The 19,156-nt window shown below is 39.6% G+C and overlaps 1 protein-coding gene across 32 annotated transcripts in view; it reads right to left on the bottom strand.

The window, feature by feature from the left end:
• Positions 1-19,156, bottom strand: part of Dlg1 (discs large MAGUK scaffold protein 1) — a 209,914-nt gene continuing 190,758 nt past the window's right edge. For 14 of the 32 annotated variants that reach the window (XM_006521761.4, XM_006521762.4, XM_006521765.4 and 11 more), the window contains 7 exons: positions 18,669-18,704; positions 16,866-16,916; positions 15,709-15,810; positions 15,293-15,465; positions 10,075-10,184; positions 5,435-5,526; positions 7-1,682 (listed from right to left, as the gene is read on the bottom strand). In XM_006521761.4, coding sequence (XP_006521824.1) covers positions 1,576-1,682; positions 5,435-5,526; positions 10,075-10,184; positions 15,293-15,465; positions 15,709-15,810; positions 16,866-16,916; positions 18,669-18,704 — 671 coding nt within the window. In that variant the 3' untranslated portion in view covers positions 7-1,575. Of the gene's footprint in view, positions 1,683-5,434; positions 5,527-10,074; positions 10,185-15,292; positions 15,466-15,708; positions 15,811-16,865; positions 16,917-18,668; positions 18,705-19,156 lie in introns of those variants that run through there. The other 18 variants (XR_003951751.1, XR_003951752.1, XM_017316865.2 and 15 more) reach the window with 6 other exon arrangements.

Genomic DNA, 19,156 nt, shown 5'->3' with positions numbered 1-19,156 from the left:
AACATATGGATTTTACAATAAAGTTTATTAGCTGTTCTCCTCTTTCTCATAAATGGAATGGATAATTCTTTACAACCCAGTACTCATTTAGGAAATTTTAAAGAGTTGCCAAAATCACGTATCGAATAAACAGTTCCAAAGAGCAAAGGGAAGCCAAATGATATTAATAATGGACTAGAGAAAGTGACTTCTGAAGGCATCTGCCTCTCACTAACCTTTCTCAAGTCGTTTACTTAACACCTGTGCAATTCTAGTTCAGCGCAGCTACGCAAGATGAAGTGTCTCGGGGAGTCGCAAAAATGGAGTTTGTCTGTCTATTAATAAAATGAGGAGAACTAGGAGGAAAGGCAGAGGACCGAAATCAAACTCCATGACAAGAACACAACACTGACAGGAAACCTAGGAACCTTCTGGAACTTCTGTAGGAAAGAGGAGAACAGGCTTGGCGCCTACTCACAACCTAATCTCCTAGAGGTTTCTCCTCACCGCCACCGGACACTTGTCTTCAGTTCACATGATTAAGGACGGTAAGTCTCATCAATTAATATTTAATTTAAAAACCAAACAAAAAGTTAGAAGTAGGTGGCAAAAGAAAAATATATTTTAAATATATATATATATGTTTGTGTGTGCAACTATGTAAAGAAAATAATTCCCATAGTTACAGAGTTTAGTTAAAGAAAGTTTTATATATATTTATATATATTTTATTATAACAAAATAGGCAGTTATTGTGGGTAAAATAGTCATTAAAATCTGACCCCTCCCTAAGCATACATTAAAATTTTAGGCTATGAATTGGACTCCTTCCCACTGCCATGATTGCTACAAGTCCACCGAAACCCTTTCTTGTCTGCAGTTCTGTGTGTAAAGTGAGTTCTTTGACCGCGACAGAGCCGTAACCACAGTGTACGGACAAGGCTCGAGAGCCACTCACTTCCCACAGAGCTGCACACCTCCATGGTTAGTCCTGGCACGTGTCCCATGGGAGGGCACACAATAAAGACCTGCCACGAATAACAAACAACTCCTGAAATTATGAGTTAACTCAGACATTAATTTTGAAATAAATCCCTATTTTTCTTATTTGTTTTTAATGAAATCATTACTTTAATAGCAGAAGTCAATTGAGGAAAGAACTTGAGAGCTAATACACTGGCCAAACCATGCTATTAGAGTGAAGCGTGCACAGTTGCTCAAGGTCCACTAAATCACTGATTAAAACCACTTTTCTTTCATTTGTACTGAAATTGGAAAAGAATGTATATAAAGCTTTTCTGAAAATCTCTTAAAGTTAACTTTCCCTTAAACATTAAGGAATTTTACAATTTTGCATCTCCCCAAACCCTAGATAGCTGGTCAGGCCATTCATCTTCATTCTGAAAAGTGGCCAGAAACCAAGAGTAACACAGAATAGTACAGATGATGCAACATGAAGGGACACAGATGTCAAAAAACGGGCACAACTGCCGACCATGAGGAGGGGATCTGTGTCAGTGTGGAGGACACCGAAGACAGACTCCACAACAGGGCAAGAGATGAGACCATGGAAAAAAGAAAGAACAACATCCGTCTTCATAGCTTTTCTTTCGCTGGGACCCAGATGTAAGGCCCAGACTGTTCTTCGATGATCTGTTTCACTTGGTTGTAAATGTCCTCCAGCGTGTCTCCCTGGACAATAGCTGTAAGGAGAGAAAGCACAGCGCACAGCACATTAGTCGTCCTCCTTTGCCATCAACATTTCTGCTGAGGTGGAAGATGGCAGTGCACTACTTGTTTACAACAACTGTCATTTAGTTAGTGTTACTATTTGTACAAAACACACAGCGGACCACAAGCGAGACGCGCACTGTCGCTATCCTTTGTTTAGTGCGCTGATCACTGAGCTTGAATAGCTCTCCCACTTGCCCGCTCACTCACCCCTCTGATGGTGCGGGGGACTGAGGAGGCTAACTGTATGCTCTATCTCTGATTTAGGCCCCTCAGCTGCTCAGTTTTATTATTTTAATACAAAATATTTATTTCCTTTTGTGGGAACTACAGAGTTCCCACCAAACTTCTGTGGCAGTGGCAAGATAGACCCTGAGGAAAGCCAGCAGAGTCTGTCTGCACTCTGCCGAAGTCTGAAGTGTCATGTAGATGACACACTTCATGCCACTTCTCTGACATGCCTGCCCCAAACTAGCCCAAATCGAACTCAATCTGTATCTTAGTGTTAGAAACTATTAAAATCAACATTAGAAAGCTTATTTCCTGCCTGAAATAATATGTAAATAAAAAATGATAGATAACACAGCATGTGTCATGATGCATATTTGTAATTTTACAACTTGAAAGGCAGAGGCAGGAGGATTATAAATTCTAGGTCAGCCTGGGCTACACAGAGAGATCCTTTTTCAAAAAACACAACAAACAACAACAAATGGTAACAATGACTAAGAACTAATTATTTAGATAGAGTCTCCATATCTGTGAGGATCAAGGGTTAGTTAATACAACTAAAAAGGATTCAGCATGGAGCCAGGAGGTAGCACTCAGGAGACCCAGGCAGGTCTGTAAACTCCTGAGGCCGAGAAGCAACAAGTGTGAGAGGGTGTGAGGAAATCACCGTGTTTCCTGCCGCCTGAGACGTCTGGGGTAAAATGCCAAACGGAGATGCTAAGTAAAACTGTCCACGTTGGCGAGTGAGGTTAAGGATCCTGTACGGAGGAACATTTATGCACAAGAAAAGAGCTTCTATGCACCTAAGAATGTTTGAGTAATCAAGTTTTAAGTTTTATAATGTTTATGAGTATGTGAAAGTTCACATTTTGAGCTACATATAGGTGTCCTTTAATATCTGTGAAGACAGATATTTGGCAAACGCCAGTTTCTGTGACTGGGTCACAGCGCTTAACAGGGCAGGCCCACAGTGGCAAGCAGTGAATTCTTCTGAGGAAGGACAGCTGCTGAAGTACACTGGGAAACACACACTTTGCTTACTACAACAGTCATGGTTCTCCCTGGGTTGGAAGAATGGAGGCCAAGCCCAAGATACCTTAGCCATCACTGTGACAACCAACACCACTAAATGAATGGTCCACACTGCTGCCACAGCACTGCATGACAGAGAATCAATGCCACTCCTCTGACATGCCTGCCCCAAACTAACCCAAATCTAAGGCGATTCCACAGGAGAGCTGGCCTTCATTCTTAAAGAATGTCAAGGTAAGTAACTGGGCATGGTGGTGCACGCCTTTAATCTCAGCACTTGGGGGCAGAAGCACAGGGATCCCTGTGAGGCTGAGGCCAGACTGGTCTAAGAGTTCCAGGACAGCCAGAGCTACACAGAGAAACCCTCTCTGAAGCCCCTCCCCACCAAAAAAAAAAAAAAAAAAAAAAAAAAAAGTCAAGGTTGCCAATGACTGACTAGTAAGTAAGGGCTCAGGGGTGGGTTGAGATCAGTGACAAGTCCAGTGCAACATGTGTTCCTAGAGTGGATCCTGCCAGTATTTTTTTTCTTTCTGTTTTTTGTCATCTAACAAGTGCCACTCCTGGAGAAAGTCTGGATGGAAGGGTGACATTACCCGTGTTACATTTCCTGAGTTGGATCAGCAGTACTCTCACCATGGGGAGATATGAACAAACACTCAAATATCCTCTTTAAAGGACGTTTTGAAACGTGGAAGTATTTAGAAGTAAAGGGCATCTGTTTGTAACTTACTCTCAGTTGCTCTGGAGATAAAATGTTACCATCTGAGAAATCCAGGTAAAAGGCATGCCTCCTGCCCCACACAAGGTTTCTCTGTGTAGCCCTGGCTGTCTGAAACTCACTCTGTAGACCAGGCTGGCCTTGTAGATCAGCATGCCTCTGCCTCTCTAGTGCTGGGATTAAAGGCGTGAGCCAATCCGTTCTATGTTAATATTCTTATGGTTTCCTTCTAAGTGTGGAAAAAAAAAAAAAAGATGCCCCTCCCCCCTTCAGCATATGGCTATGCTTCTTACTGGAGCTCATGTGATCATTATTTTACATATTCTTTTTTTTTTTTTTAAGATTTATTTGAACTCAGGACCTCCAGAAAAGCAGTCGGTGCTCTTAACTGCTGAGCCATCTCTCCAGCCCCATGATCATTATTTTAAATGAGGTCAGGCATAGTGTGTATATATGGTCCCAGCTACTTGGGTAGCAAATGTAGAGGGGTCACTTGAGTCCAGGAGTTCAGGGCCACCGTGGCACACAGAGCCTATCTCTTTTACACATGACTAAGCTGTTATTACAGCGGTGGGCTGTTGTTGCCAGAATGAGGCCGTTGGTCACTTAGTCTCTCCAGCTAGCTCTCTGTGTGCTTGTCACCCTACTGTAGGCCATCCTTCTCATCTAAGAATTCCCAGTCCTCCCAGCTGCTGGCTAAACAATTGTTGCTTATACCCAGTCTACAGAAAACACACTGAGAGTCTAAGCCAACAATCTCACTTCTGGGTATAGATCCAAATGGAAAGGAATCAGCGTGTCAGTGAAACACCTGCAATTCTCTGTTAACCTCATTATTCACAATAGATAGAGCAATGAAAACCTCCTAATTGCTTGCCAACAGAGAAAATAAGGGATATCTAAATATCTATAATGAGAACATTATCCAGCCATAAGAAGGAATCCGGTCATTTCTGACAACATGAATAAATATACAAGATCTTAAGCTACATTAAACCAGACACATAAAAATAAATCTGACATGGCTTCATTTCCCTGTAGACTCTAAACTGAACTCTGAGAGGCAGGGAGCACAGTGATGGCTCCCAGAGACTGGTGGAGGGGAGTAGAACAGGATAAGGAAATGGTGGTCAAAGGACAGACATTTCTTTTTTAGGAGGAAATGTGCTATGGCCACAGCTCAGCGACAGGGCTTGCTTAGTGTGTGCAAAGACTAATGTTCCAGCACTGGAAACCCCAAGACCCTAAAAGAACAATTTCTGGGCATCTAGTGTAGAGATGGTAATGACATTAACAAAAGTAGATATCAAGTGACCTCACAATAGACACACACACAGCCACACAGCAGGCAGGACCTGTGGCCACAGATGGACTACTATGACTGCAGTAACCAATTCACAGTATACAGCCCACTATGTACTCTGAATGCCTAGGGAATCTGTCAGTTCTATCTTAGTGAGCCTGGAAGGAATGGGAAGAATTTATAAAGGGTAAGAGAAGGTCAGAGCCTTCAATGAAGCAGTGAAATCAAACCTATTTCTCTCTGGTCAAGTATTATCCCATGCACACAACACTAGGTACACTGCAGTCTAAGATTCCCCATTACCAGCAAGGCTAACCTTTGAGCTTCCTATAGGACAAAGGCACAGATTTTACACGTTTGTTTTGGAAACTACAGAACTAGTTCCTCCTAGCAGACGAGGACACAGCAGGCCTCCTCCCGCAGGCCTCCCAGGCTCCCACCTGTGAAATGCTCAGTGAACTCCTGCTCCAGCTTCATGGCTCTCTCAAATGTTTTTCTGGCCTGCTCTTCTGTTAGGCGCTTGTTCATTTCCCTATGCAAATACATTTAGAAATTGGTGATTACCATATTGTAATATTCTTTGGAAAAAGATGACAGAGGACATATAAGGTATAAAATAATGAGTACTTCAAGTCTGCGCAAACTATAGCTGTCACTGGGAACAGATGCAGTCACTAGGCCTGCTGCCTGACTCTTCAATGACAACAGGACTGTGGCACTTTCTACACTAGCTTAGTTTCCCTGTGCACTTCATATTAAGATCTATATGAACTTCACACTTCACAGATCTATATCCCAATTTATTTAATGCACACATTAAAAAAAAACCAATCAGAAAGTATACTGGGGAGACACTGAAATGGCCTAGTTTCCTCATCAGTGAAGTGGAGTGGGGTGAGAGAGAAGAACAAGGAGGAAGACTTAGATTAAAAGCTTAACTTTCTCTCATGAGGAAACCTTAGCTAGAACTAGATGGCTAGAGGAAAAAAACCTGCAAACAGATAAAACACAAGAAAGGACATCTGACACAATCTTAAAAAGTATTGTTGGCTAAAGCCACATCCTCAGTGGGACGTTTTAATTCAGCAATTGCTATTATAACATATGAAGTGATACATGTGGCATTTATTTCACAGACATCTAGGTGTGAAGCAAGCCAATCATAAGCTTAGTCTTCCTGCAGCTGGATGATGGGCCTGTGGGAAGAAGTCTGTTTCCAACTTGTGAGAGCAAGCTCTCGCTACTTCTGCATTCTGCCTGGCTATGGCACAGTGCCTTCTCAACCCTCAGGGTTCCTGAGCACTGCTTGTAGGGTAGCTCTAGTGGCAATGAACTGCTTTTGTCAATCTGAGGATACTTCCATTTCCTTTTACATTTTTTTTATTATTATTCTGTATGTGCATGGCACGTGGGCAAACACACCAGTGTTCAGTAGAGGACAGAGGACAACTCTGTGGAGTTGCTTCTCTCTCCCCTCCTCCGCATGGGCTCCATGCCAGCAGGCTTATGCAGTGGGTTTCTTCCTCATCCTCACTGGGCATAGGGTGCTGGATTCACAGGCTTCATTTCTTCAGTGCCTTTAATGTACCAATCATGCCTTCTGACCCCCAAAGGTTCTGATGAGGATTCTGCTGATAATCTTCCTGGAAGATCTCTTGTATGTGAGATGAGTCACTGCTCATACTGTGTACACCGATATCTTCCAACAGTCTGACAGTAACGTGCCTCAGTCAGGGCACCTCCGTTTCTTATGCTTGGACTTTACTCAATATCTTTTAAATAAAACCTGGGAGGTTTCTTCAAATAATCTGTCCCTGCTCCCATTCTGAAATTCATAACACATGTTGACCTACTCAGTGCCACCTCCCAGTTCCTTGAAAGCTCTGTTCATTATTCTCCAATGTTCCTCAGATGTGATGATTTCCACTGTCCTATCTTTAAGTGTGATGGGTCTTCTGCCTGTTCAAATTTGTCTCTAAATCTCCCTAAATTTATTTCAGTAATTGTTTATTTTTATTTTTAATTATGTGTCTTTGTGTTGTGGTCTGGGTCTGGGTACTTGAGTGCAGTGTGTGTGAGGGGCAGAAGAGGGCATGGGTTCCCTAGAGGAACCTGACTTGGATCCTGTGCTCTTAGGGCTGAGCCATTGCTAGTCCTCCAGAACGTCAAGTTTTCTCTTTATTGATAATTCCAACTTGTTCAGATATACTTTTCTTGACTTTGATCTTGCCTTTTAGTTCTTTTATGTATCTTTGGGGTGTTAGAAACATTAAATAACATAAGGACAGAAAGGAGGGAGGAAGAGGGGACAACAGAGATGAGTATGAGCACTGAATATATATGATATAAATACATGAGAATGTTATATGGAAACCTGATATTTTTTACTTAAAAACAACAAATCATTCTAAAGTGGTTTTACAGTCTGAAGTGAGTCTGACATCTGATCCGTCCAGGGACTGATTTTTACCTTTGAATGAACCATTCTTTGCTGTTTCTTTGTTCTTTTGTTTGTTTTGTTAAAACTTCACTTTGGATTCTTAAGATTCAGCAACTGTAGAGATCTTTGCTGTTTTATTTAAAATTTAATTATTTTTTATTGTAGAGCATTTCTGTGCTGAGGCAGCTTGATATAAGCTGAAGATTTTACTCAGGTATTTTCTGAGACTGTATCTTTCCACGCTCACATATGAATTATCTATAAATTCTATCCATACATGTGACACTTTCAAATGTCCTGCACTGGCTACCAAAGTAAAAAAAGGGCAAAGTCAAGGAGGTGGGGCAGGTCTGGGGAAAGGCACTGGGGCTTGCAAAACCTTGCCAATTTCTTTGCGGCATCTTAGAAATTGTACACAAACTGCTTGCTATAGGGCTAAAAAAAAAAAAAAAAAAAAAAAAAAAAAAGGGAGTTGACATCATGCTGAGAGCTGAAATTAACCTTTTAAACCAACCCCAGGAAGCTGTATGGCTTCAAAAGACTTCGAAGTTCCAAAATAGGTTGAGTAGATAGATAGATCTTGGCAGTGAAGCCACTGTGTAAGTGGGTCGGTTACTGGTGTGCTCATTATTTGGAGATTCTCTTTGATGGTAGTCCAGCCTATGTAACTCCTACACCCTTCCTTTATGCTGGACAAGTGCCCTGCTCTGGACCTTTAGCCTCCCGACAGATTTTTAAATATTAAATCTGCCTTATATTCTAGAGAAAAACTCTTGCTTGTGGTCATTATGCAAGCTTTTCTTTCCTTTGTCCTTTTCTAGTTAATGTTTTTTTTTGTGGTGTAACTTTAAAAACATGCAAGTGTGGTGACTTACATGTACAGCTTGACACACTGTCACACACCTGTGCACGCAGCACTCAGGTCTAACAGAGCAGCTCCAGTGCTCTGGGACTCAGAGCATCCTCATGGCTAGGTTCCATTTGGTTTCTGAAAGCAATAGTCAAACCTGAACTGTACGGTGTGTGTACTTCTGAGATCTTTTATTCAAATTATATGACTCTTATGTGTTTGTACATAGCTGGAGACTGCTCATGACTATTCTTGCAGACTGTTTCATTGTGAAAACGTTGTTATTGATGTATCTGGCTGGTGGTGGTGCCAGCATTTAGGTAGTTTCTAGGTGGTGGCTATTTGAACAGCACTTTTGCTATCAAGAAAGTAAGCTAAATATAAGCAAGCATTTGTTGTATCTAGGACGGAGCGTTCTGGGCTAATCATAAATTTTGCATGCGTCAATCTTTGAGGCTACTGTAAAGTAAGCAATGTAGATTCGCCAAGTTACACTTGAAGACTGAGTTGTTTCAGACGCTCTGGATGCCTATCTAAGACGTGCTGCCTTTTTTCACTTTCACCCTTCTGATGCGCAGTTAGTAACATCATGACATTATGGCTTTCAGTTGTTTAAAGCCAGTGCCATACTGAGAGTGTGCTCTGACCAAGACCTAATTTCTACTGGGTCACATGTGTCAAACTATAATGATCACTGATGTATACTGGTCAGCCTTTTCCATTCTGGTGTTAATATGAAAATGCTGGACTTTGTTTCTTGGTCATTCTTACTGTTTATCGTATTTTCAGACCATCTTCCCACTGATCCCCATTCTATGCTGATTTGATAGTACACTGATTTCTCTTCTGGCTTCTCTGAATTTATGGTTGACTTCCAACTTCTCTCCTTGTTTATGCTTTTCTGACTCTAGTTGCAGCAGGCCTCCTAAGTTCCTCAGCCCTGAGATTGGGGGTCTGGCAACACGCCATGTTTACAGGCTGTGTAACTTCCTTCACCAAATACATGACATTACGCCTGCCAGCCTTTATACGTACTTCCAAACATTATTAATTTTTCTGTGATTTTTAAAAAACCTATTCAGAAGTATAATGCTCAGTTTCTAATATGTAACCGTTTGAGTCACATTTTTATTATTACTTTCCAGTTTAATTTTGCTGTGGTCAGAGGATGTTTGTTTTCAGTTATTTGAAAATTGTACTCCAGCAGACAGTTTGGTCACTGTCACGTGTTTGAAATCAGTATGTATCCTGCATATGTTGAGAACAGTACTTAGTGGGTTTCTGGGTTTTAATGAACAGGATATTTAGACTCATTGAGACTATATTTTTGTTCTACCTGTTGTTTTTATTTGCACTTTCTTTTCTTTTTTACTTAATTTTACTAAGAAAAAATACATTCATGTATGCAAATGTGTATGTGTGCGTGCGTGCGTGCGCACGCGCGCACACACGGGGTCAACTACCAGCTTGCAGGAGTCCTCTTTTGCTGTGTGGATCCTAGATATTGAACTCAGGTCTTCAGGCTTGGTGGCAGTAGCAAATGCCTTAATGGAGCCATCTTGAATCTTGTCAGCCAGAGAGCCACCATCTGTTTATTTTTTTAATGGTTACCACATAGCCACACTGCCCATTCAATAGTATGATGATGATGGGGAGGGCGATGATGATGTTATAGGATACGTATAAATACTACTATCTTCATTTTATAGATGGAGAGAATGAAGACAAAAAAGTAACTCAAGACTGGCTGATCTGCATTTAAAGAGAATACTCAAAACATTTACACTTACATGATATTTTCCATGGATTTGGGTTTAATAAAAATAGATATTGGATAAAGCTGTGCAATCTGCAACCTCTTTATGGCATTTCCAGACACATCAAGGATACAATGTTTGCCCTAAAATAGAAACAATAAAGAAGACAAATAAGTCTCATATCCCTAGTTTTTAGAGACCAACAACTTTTAAGTGGGTGGAGAGATGGCTCAGCAGTTAAAGTGTGCATTCCTCTTGCAGAGGATTTGAGTTCACAGCCCCCATGCTGGGTAGCCACCAGCTATTGGTCATTATGGCTTCAGGGGATCCAACACCCTCTTCTGACCCCAATGGGCACCTCTACATACTCAATGTACAGACCCACACATACACACACATATATTCATATAGGTTAAAATATACAAATAAATCAAAAGGGCACTAATGAAATTTCATTCATAAAATGGCATGACCAGCAGAAGGTGAAAAGACACATGGAGTGTGGCATGCCTTCTCCTCAGTAAACCTGCAGAGCCTCACGACTGCTATTCTTTTTTTTTAATATTTATTTATTTATTACATGTAATGTACACTGTAGCTGTCCTCAGATACTCCAGAAGAGGGCATCAGATTTCGTTACAGATGGTTGTGAGCCACCATGTGGTTGCTGGGATTTGAACTCAGGACCTTTGGAAGAGCAGTTGGCACTCTTAACCACTGAGCCATCTCGCCAGCCCCCCGCTATTCTTTAAAATGTACTTTTATTTATGTACATGGCTTTGAGTGTCCAAGGAGAGCAGAAGAGGACACGGGGGCAACTGTGGGCTCCCTGATGTGGCTCTTTGCTGAGAGCGGTATATACTCTTAAGCACCGAGCCATCTTCTAGGTCCTCAGTACCACTATTCCATGCTTCCAATCCTTACTTTATTGGGGGCTGGAAGATACCATAAACTGCAATTTGCAAAACCCAATTCTGGTTTTATATAACTTTTTTGACAAATCCACTGACACAAAAGGTCATTTGTGTTTTATTATAGCTGTGTATTTCCAAGTTACACAGAAAATTATATTATGAGAACTAAATAAATTTTATTGGAATATTTAAAATCAGGTCCTTGGTTTCACAAATACCTTGCAATTTAAAGACTAGAGTGTATATTAAGAAATGATACTCATCTGGGCGTGGTGGCGCATGCCTTTAATTCCAGTACTCAGGAGGCAGAGGCAGGCGGATTTCTGAGTTCAAGGCCATCCTGGTCTACAAAGTGAGTTCCAGGACAGCCAGGGCTACACAGAGAAACCCTTAGAAAACAAAAACAAAAAAACAAAAACAAAACAAAATAAAACAAACAAAACAAAACAAAACCCCCAAAAAACAACAAAAAAAAAGATACTCAATTTAGACTAAGGATGTAATTAATACGTTAGCTCAATGGAAGTGATACCTCATTGGAGGAAGTAGCTCATTGGAAATACGACTCTAAAGGGATTTCTGCATATTTCTTTTCTTTTCTTCCTCTTCTTCTTTTTTTTTTTTTTTTGTTTTTGTTTTTGGTTTTTCGAGACAGGATTTCTCTGTGTAGCCCTGGCTGTCCTCGAACTCAGAAATCTGCCTGCCTCTGCCTACCGAGTGCTGGGATTAAAGGCGTGCACCACCACGCCCAGCTTCTGTATAGTTCTGCTCTCTCCTCCTCTCTGCTTCTCCACTATGGACTGAAACCTCTGAGACCATGAGCTAAAATAAATCCTTCCCTGTTCTCCTTCAATCACAGTGACAGAAAACTAACATGCTGGCTTCACTCCTTACATATATGTATTAGTTTTATTGTAAACGGCAGAAATAATATTCCTTTGGTCTATATTACCCAAAGATAATCACAGTATAATTCTAGCTGGTCATCTAATGCTCCTTACTGAACTAGCAATCAAGAGTTGCTGGCTCAAGTTACCATCCAGGACGTGTATGTTTTACTGACAATGTCTAACTGGCAGCAGCTGGACAGCTCAGCCCTTGATTCTAGGTCTTGGTAGTTTACTGTTGTGTTGGGTATGCATATATTGAGCATGTGAATGTAGAGGGCAGAGGCCAAAGTCCAGTGTTTTTGCTCTCTACCTTATTTTTTGAGACAGGGTTTCTCTGTGTAGCCTTGGCTGTCCTGGAACTCGCTCTGTAGATCAGGATGGGCTTCAACTCACAGAGACCCATCAGGGATCTGAGTACAGGGATTAAAGGGGTGCCCACCTCCACCCCCCACCCCACTCAACCTTACTTGCTTTTTAGGATAAGCTTGCTTACTGAACCCGGATCACTTTTTATGGGGACTTGGCCGTGTCCACCCTGCTCAACCCCCACCCGCCTGGCTTTTACATGAGTACTGGAGATGGGGACACAGGTCCCATTCTAACCAAAAGCACTGCGCTTTATCCTGTGAGCTGGCTCTCTCTAGCCCTGATCTTGGCAATCTTGGAGCATTTCATAGGCTAGGCCTTACTTCTGTCTGTTTAAAAGTTCTCCATTATAAAATTATCTTTTGCCTTTTTAACTATTTTCAGGGTAGATACTCTCCTGGAATGTAAATAATCTTGTTTCTCACAAATGTCGCTTACTGTGATTATTTTAAGATATAATTTTAATCATCTCTTAATGTTCTTCCCTAAAATAATTATTACCATGAGATTATCAAAAATGATTTCCCAACCCTGTCATGTCTTGGCCTTGATCAGCAGCAGGCAGTGCATGCAGGGTAAGGCTTCTCCTCCACCTCTTTATCCATGTGCTTGCTTATGCCTTCAGAGACTACTTGATTTTTATGTAGCACTGTGTTTTATAATCAGCTATTAACTTACTTTGACAATCAAATTTTCCATTCTTTGATCTGTCTTCCACTTTCCTGTCCTTCCTACTTTCCCTTTGTTAGTAATTAGTCTCTCATCAGGTTCTGATCAGTTCCTGTGTTTACACATACAACCGAGTGGATGTGTTTTCTTATTTCTCCTTTTAAAATATTAAGTCATAGATCCTCTGCATGTTGCAAATCAATTCATAGATATTTCACTGTCATTTATTAACTGTAAAGAACTCCAATTCATGGGAATTTCTGATTTTCAATTACTTTGTCTTGGCATTGAATAGTTTACAATATCTCATACTTTGATTAAGGCCACAGCGGCAACTTCTTTGCAAATGCATTTTTCATATTACTGGATTGTGTGTTTGGAAAAGTCCTAGACGTGAACTGCTTGGTGGAGGATGGTATTTACCAGCTGCTGTCAACAGTTCTTTCTGATTGGTGTTTTGCAGGAGTAGGGTTTTTATTTTGATGAACTCCAATCTATCATCTTTTTCTTCTGTGGACTATGCATTCAACATATCTTTGTCTAAGTTAGGGTCAAGATTTCTTTTGATAAATTACTTATTTCTATTTTATTTTATGTATGAGTGCCTGCATGTATGTATGTAGCATGTATGTATGTGCACCATGTGTGCCTACTGCCCTTACGGGTCAGAAGAAGGCATCAGATTTTCTGAAACTGGAGTTACAGGAGGATGTGAGCTGTCAGATGTGCTGGGAACTGAACTCAGGACCTCACAAGAGCAACCAGCAAACACTCCTAACTGCTGAGCCATCACACTGGCCTCTCCTTCTGCTTTTTCTCACAAGTGTACAGTTTTAGAATTTAGACCTCTGGCTTATTCTTTGGTTAGATTTGTAAATAGCAAGAATGGGAGCTACTTAATTGTTCTGGCACTGCATGTTCAAATGCTATCTACCACTTCACGGAATTCCTTCTTTTCTGACCTTCTTTTATGACCACGTGTATAGGTCTATTACAGGTTTTATATATATATATATTTTTTTTTTTTTTTTTTTCCTTGATTGAGACAGTCTTGATATGTTGAAAGGACTGGCCTTTATCTCTTGAGTTCAATCGATCCTGAGTAGTTGAAATTGCATGTGTGCACCACCAATCTAGGCTTATTTCAGAATACTTCAATGTGCAGCCCCTTTGATCTATATGACTCTTTTCATATTGAGATGATATTATTATTATTATTATTATTATTATTATTATAGGATCAAAATTAAGTAGTATGAGTCTCTCAACTTTGCTATTTTACAAAACTGTCTAGCTATTTGTGATGGTTTTAAATGTCATTGCCAAAACTTGGAATCACTTGAAGGAGGAACCTCAGCTGAGGAAATCAGGTTTGCCTGTGGGCATGGCTATGGAGGGGTTGTCTGGACTGTTAAATGTGGGTGGCACAGTTTTACAGACTGGGCCCTGAAGTGTATGAGAGAAAAGAAAGGCAGCAGGAAGCAAAGGTCTTGACTGTGGACATGCTGTCAGTAGTTGTTTCGAGTTCTTGCCACTCTGAATTCCCATCAGTGAAAGGATCACTGGAATTATAAGCTAAATAAACCTCTAAGATGCTTTGATCAGGGAGCTTTTATCACAACGACAGAAATAAACTAGAGCACTATTCTAGAATTTTTTACATGTAGCTTATAATTATGATATAAATTTCTAAAAAAAGGTCTGTTGGGAATTCAGGGATGTCTGATATTTAAGCTATATTTGTTGGGACCTTGGTAAAATGTTAAGGCCTAGGTAGCAGTTACCTGGATAGCCTGCCATTATAAGGAAACTTTCTGATATGTTTCTGGTGTTACTGGAAAACTTTCTAATGCCACAACTGATTACATATTCTGTTATGTTCTGTGCCCAGTCATGATAAAAGTCAGTATAACTGTTTCATATAGTTACCCACAGCAAGCCTGGACTTGAACCAACCACCAGCAGCCCTTCCTGCGCCTGTGTATGAGCTTTAATGGTGTTTGCCTTTATAAGTTGCTCCTGGGATGGATCCCAACATAAGAGAGACACCTGCACCAATACAAGAAACTATTTGGAATAAGACTTCCACTTTGAGTAGTGGTCGAGTAAAGTTCAAGTTCCAAAGACCTTCCTGGGAATTCACGTTTCTCAGGGACACTGGTGACTTAGCCAGGACAAAGCCTTAGGAAAACCGTCCCACATTTTACAGATGAACATGACCATCACATTCTCAGACTTGACAACCTGTTCTTAGATGAACTTTTCTAATTCACTGAAAATCTAATATTTATTCAACTAAAGCAGTAATGTTAATAAGCTACCAAGGCTATGTAAGCTGTATTATTTTTCTCAATGCAAATAAAGTCAAGTCGCCTTTATTAGACACTCTACGCTGAGTGGCCTGGTGATTACCTTCTCTGCCACTGCTCGCACGGACTGCACGCTCGTCCCATACAGATGGTTGTTATACTGGCCGGCTTCAATGAACTTATGCTCCTGAATATCCTTTTCCATCTGTTCCCTTGAAGTCACAAAATGATAATCTCGTCCATCCACCTCATAGTCACGCTTCGGTCTAGTTGTATCTTCAATAAAAAAGAACTTGGGGAAGTGTTTAATATTTAAAAACAGAATAAATACATCTTCTACTTAATTCATTCCTTTTAAAAGGTTTAACATAACACTTTTAAATCTAAAAAAGAAAATAATATTGAGGAAGGAAGAATAATTAATAAAATAATTAACTATAGTCTTTAAAGCAGTTACATTTACTTCTACCAAACACAGTGACAGAAAATGTTACATAGGTTTTAATGTGGGTTACTCACGAGGGACACAGGATCCAAATTTGTCAGGAAATTCTGAGATTAAGTCATCATTTACTCTGTCTTTCATAGGTCCTAATATGATGACTGGTCGGGTATAATTAACTACAAAAATAAACGTATTAAAAAGAATAAACACTTAACAAACAGTGTATTTCAGCAGAGAACAAAACCATTCTGAACTATTATGAAGAATTTCTTCTTCATTCTTTCTTTATATTATGTTCTCAACTAAGTACTACTTTGTAAACAAATCCTTATTAAAATCTTGGAAGTCAAGTTATATTCAGCATCTTAAGACATTGTAATAGATTGCTAACACTTCATTATAACAAAAAACAAAGTATGGTGCTGTATCGATGGTTTTTGAAGATAAAAACAAGAAAGAGGAAAGGAGACAGAAACCACTGGGTATAGGAAGTGATACGATGGCACTGTGATCTAGAAAGATGAGCTAGCGAGCGCACAGTGGGTCATGCTGAAGGAGGAAGATCACTGGTAAGAATCAGACCTGTACTGTGGTCAGAGGGATGGAAAGGTAGATACAGTGAGCTTAGGGACACAATACCAATAAACCAGCCAACATAAAATGACTTGATTCTAATATTTTATGAGTTTAATATTCATATAGAATTGTCTACATATATAGTTAAAAAGAGCAAAATTCTGATGTAATATTTTTGCATCTAATAGTCTGATTTTTCAAACTAAGCATATTTATTTTACATGAATCTACTTATTATAATTAATTTTTCTGTGTGTGTGACACGGTGTGTATGTGTGGAGGTCAGAGGATAACTGGTGGGAGTTGGCTCTCTTCCTCTTCCTACCCTGTCATTCCTGGGGTCTGAACTGAAGTCCTCAGGTTTGGCAGCGAGCACTCTTATTCACAGAGCCATCTCATTGGCCCTGAAATATGCTTTTTTAAAAAAAAGATATATTTATTTTTATTTATATGAACACACTATCGCTGTCTTCACACACACATCAAAAGAGGGCATTGGATCCCATTACAGATGGCTGTAAGTCACCATGTGGCTGCTGGGAATTGAATTCAGGACTACCGGAAGAGCAGTCAGTGCTCTTAACCACTGAGCCATCTCTCCAGCTCAAAATATACTTTTAAATAAGGCTATAAAACATCAACAAACTCCACAAACCTTCTTGTTGATTCACTGGCTCATAAGATAAAACATATTCTTCTTGACCACCTATTGGAAAGTTAAAGCAAGGATAAGAAAATCTGTAAAGATAGCTAATGCCAATGAAACCCTATTCCACATCACCCATCTAACTCCTTACGTGTGGACTTTCTGGGAAACAAACATGATGTACAAAAAGGTACTTATGGCATGAATATCCAAGGCAAGCCTCAGAATAAAAGGGGAAATTATTAAATCATGAAGGTAAATCTAATATATAAGACAAATGCACTATTTTTCATAAGTTAATTATTATGTGCTTATTTATACATAATCAAATCCATTAAAATCTTCATTTCTGGTTGGAGATTTAACTTACTGGCAAGCTGCCCAAATTTGATCGCTAGACTATAAAAAAACAAACAACAAAGCTGCCTCCCAATAGCAAAAACCAACAAACACCCCTTCATTTGGGATGTAGGATATTTAGTATAAATATGTACTAGGGCTGGATGTGGGACTGCTTGCCTATAATTCCAAATTCCAGCATTTGAGTCTCAGGCAGGAGGATTGGCATTTTGAGGTTGGCCTGAACCATGAAGTGAGACTCTGCTTAAACAAACAAGCAAACAAACAAACAAACAAACAACCCAAAAAACCCGAAATCAGAAAAACCCAGTAAGTTGCTAAAGATACTGTTTTTGTTCCAACTGAGTATATATTTAGTTAAAGCTATATTTATTTATAATCTTGTTTTGATCACAAAAACACTTCAGAAGTTAAAGGAACTTTGGAAATATTATGAATGGAAGAAAAACCCTATCAACTATATCTGAATACCACGAAAATAACTCAAACTACTTTTTTTTTGATTTATTTATTTATTATATGTAAGTACACTGTAGCTGTCTTCAGACACACCAGAAGAGGGAGTCAGATCTCATTACGGATGGTTGTGAGCCACCATGTGGTTGCTGGGATTTGAACTCAGGACCTTTGGAAGAGCAGTCGGGTGCTCTTACCTGCTGAGCCATCTCACCAGCCCCTGAAACTACTTTTAACATGTACTATAGAAAATATTCAGTGACTGAATGAAAGCAATGAAAACTGATAAGGTATTTGGAAAATATTCTCTTTATCAAGATTCTGTAACAACTCTACTGCCCTGTGACTGGGTCATGATTCGTGCACATCACTACGCATGTGCAGATGCTGGTGCTAAATCTGTAAGAGTGGCTCACACATCTGTACTTGCTGGACACTGTGTGTGCTTGCTTCCAATCTCACTGTTGTAGTAGCACAAAACAAATACTTCATGAGCTGCTTTTTTGGTTTTGTTTGTTTGTTTAAATTAGTAGCATATCTAGGCACACGCCTCTAATCCTAGCACTTGGGAGGCAGAGGTAGGTTAAATCTCTGTGAGTTTGAGACCAGCCTGGTCTATGTAGAGTTCCAGGACAACCAACGCTACACTTAGTGTCTCAAAGAACAAAACAAAACAAAAATTACAGATATAAAATATGGTTTACATACTGTAAAAACATGCAGTTGGATATCCCAAAACTTAATAACTCATGCAAACGGTGAGAGAAGACAGTATATACTTTCATGACCTCTTTGTAGTCTAGACCAACACCCAACTATCTAGAGTGGATTCTGGTTATAAGCAAATAAAATGCTGAAATGAAAGAAATTATTTTCCCATTTTTCTTCCTCAAATCACATAGCTATCATGTAGAGAAAATATGCAACAAGTGAATGAGGGTTGAAAGTATATATTGCCAACATGAAATATCTGGGACTTGTAACAGAATTATTAACCTTTTGAGCAGCCATATTCATCTGTAATCAAGATTACTTTCATTTTAGACAGCAGTAAAAAGAGTTAAAAAAACAGTTTTAATTTTTAAGTTGCTATAATTGATATTCACATATCTCCCCTCTTTCCACATCCTATTTTGTATAGCTTAATTAATATGAAGAACATAACACTAAACATCAAGGGAATAAACAGTATTGCTTTTTTGCAATGGTTGCATAGAATAAAAAGAAAATGAACTAATAATGACTTAGCATCACTAACAAATATCCTTTTAGTGCTTATGTTAGAAAACAAAACTACTAAAGAAAATAGGAAAATACACGTTTATTCCTCTACAGATACTTACTTTTTATAAGGCGCACACAAATCCACATACTAAGTATAGTATACACAAATAAGTTGGTAAATGGGTTTATTTTCATTAAAACCTTGAAATTAACCTTTCTGTATGTGGAATTTGAGGCCCTCTTAGCCAAAATGCTTACAG

The sequence above is a fragment of the Mus musculus genome, chromosome 16, assembly GCF_000001635.26.
Source record: "Mus musculus strain C57BL/6J chromosome 16, GRCm38.p6 C57BL/6J".
Classification (NCBI taxonomy): Eukaryota; Metazoa; Chordata; class Mammalia; order Rodentia; family Muridae; genus Mus; species Mus musculus.
Note: the sequence above shows the minus strand (reverse complement) of the source record. Positions and strands in the feature narration are given on the sequence as shown.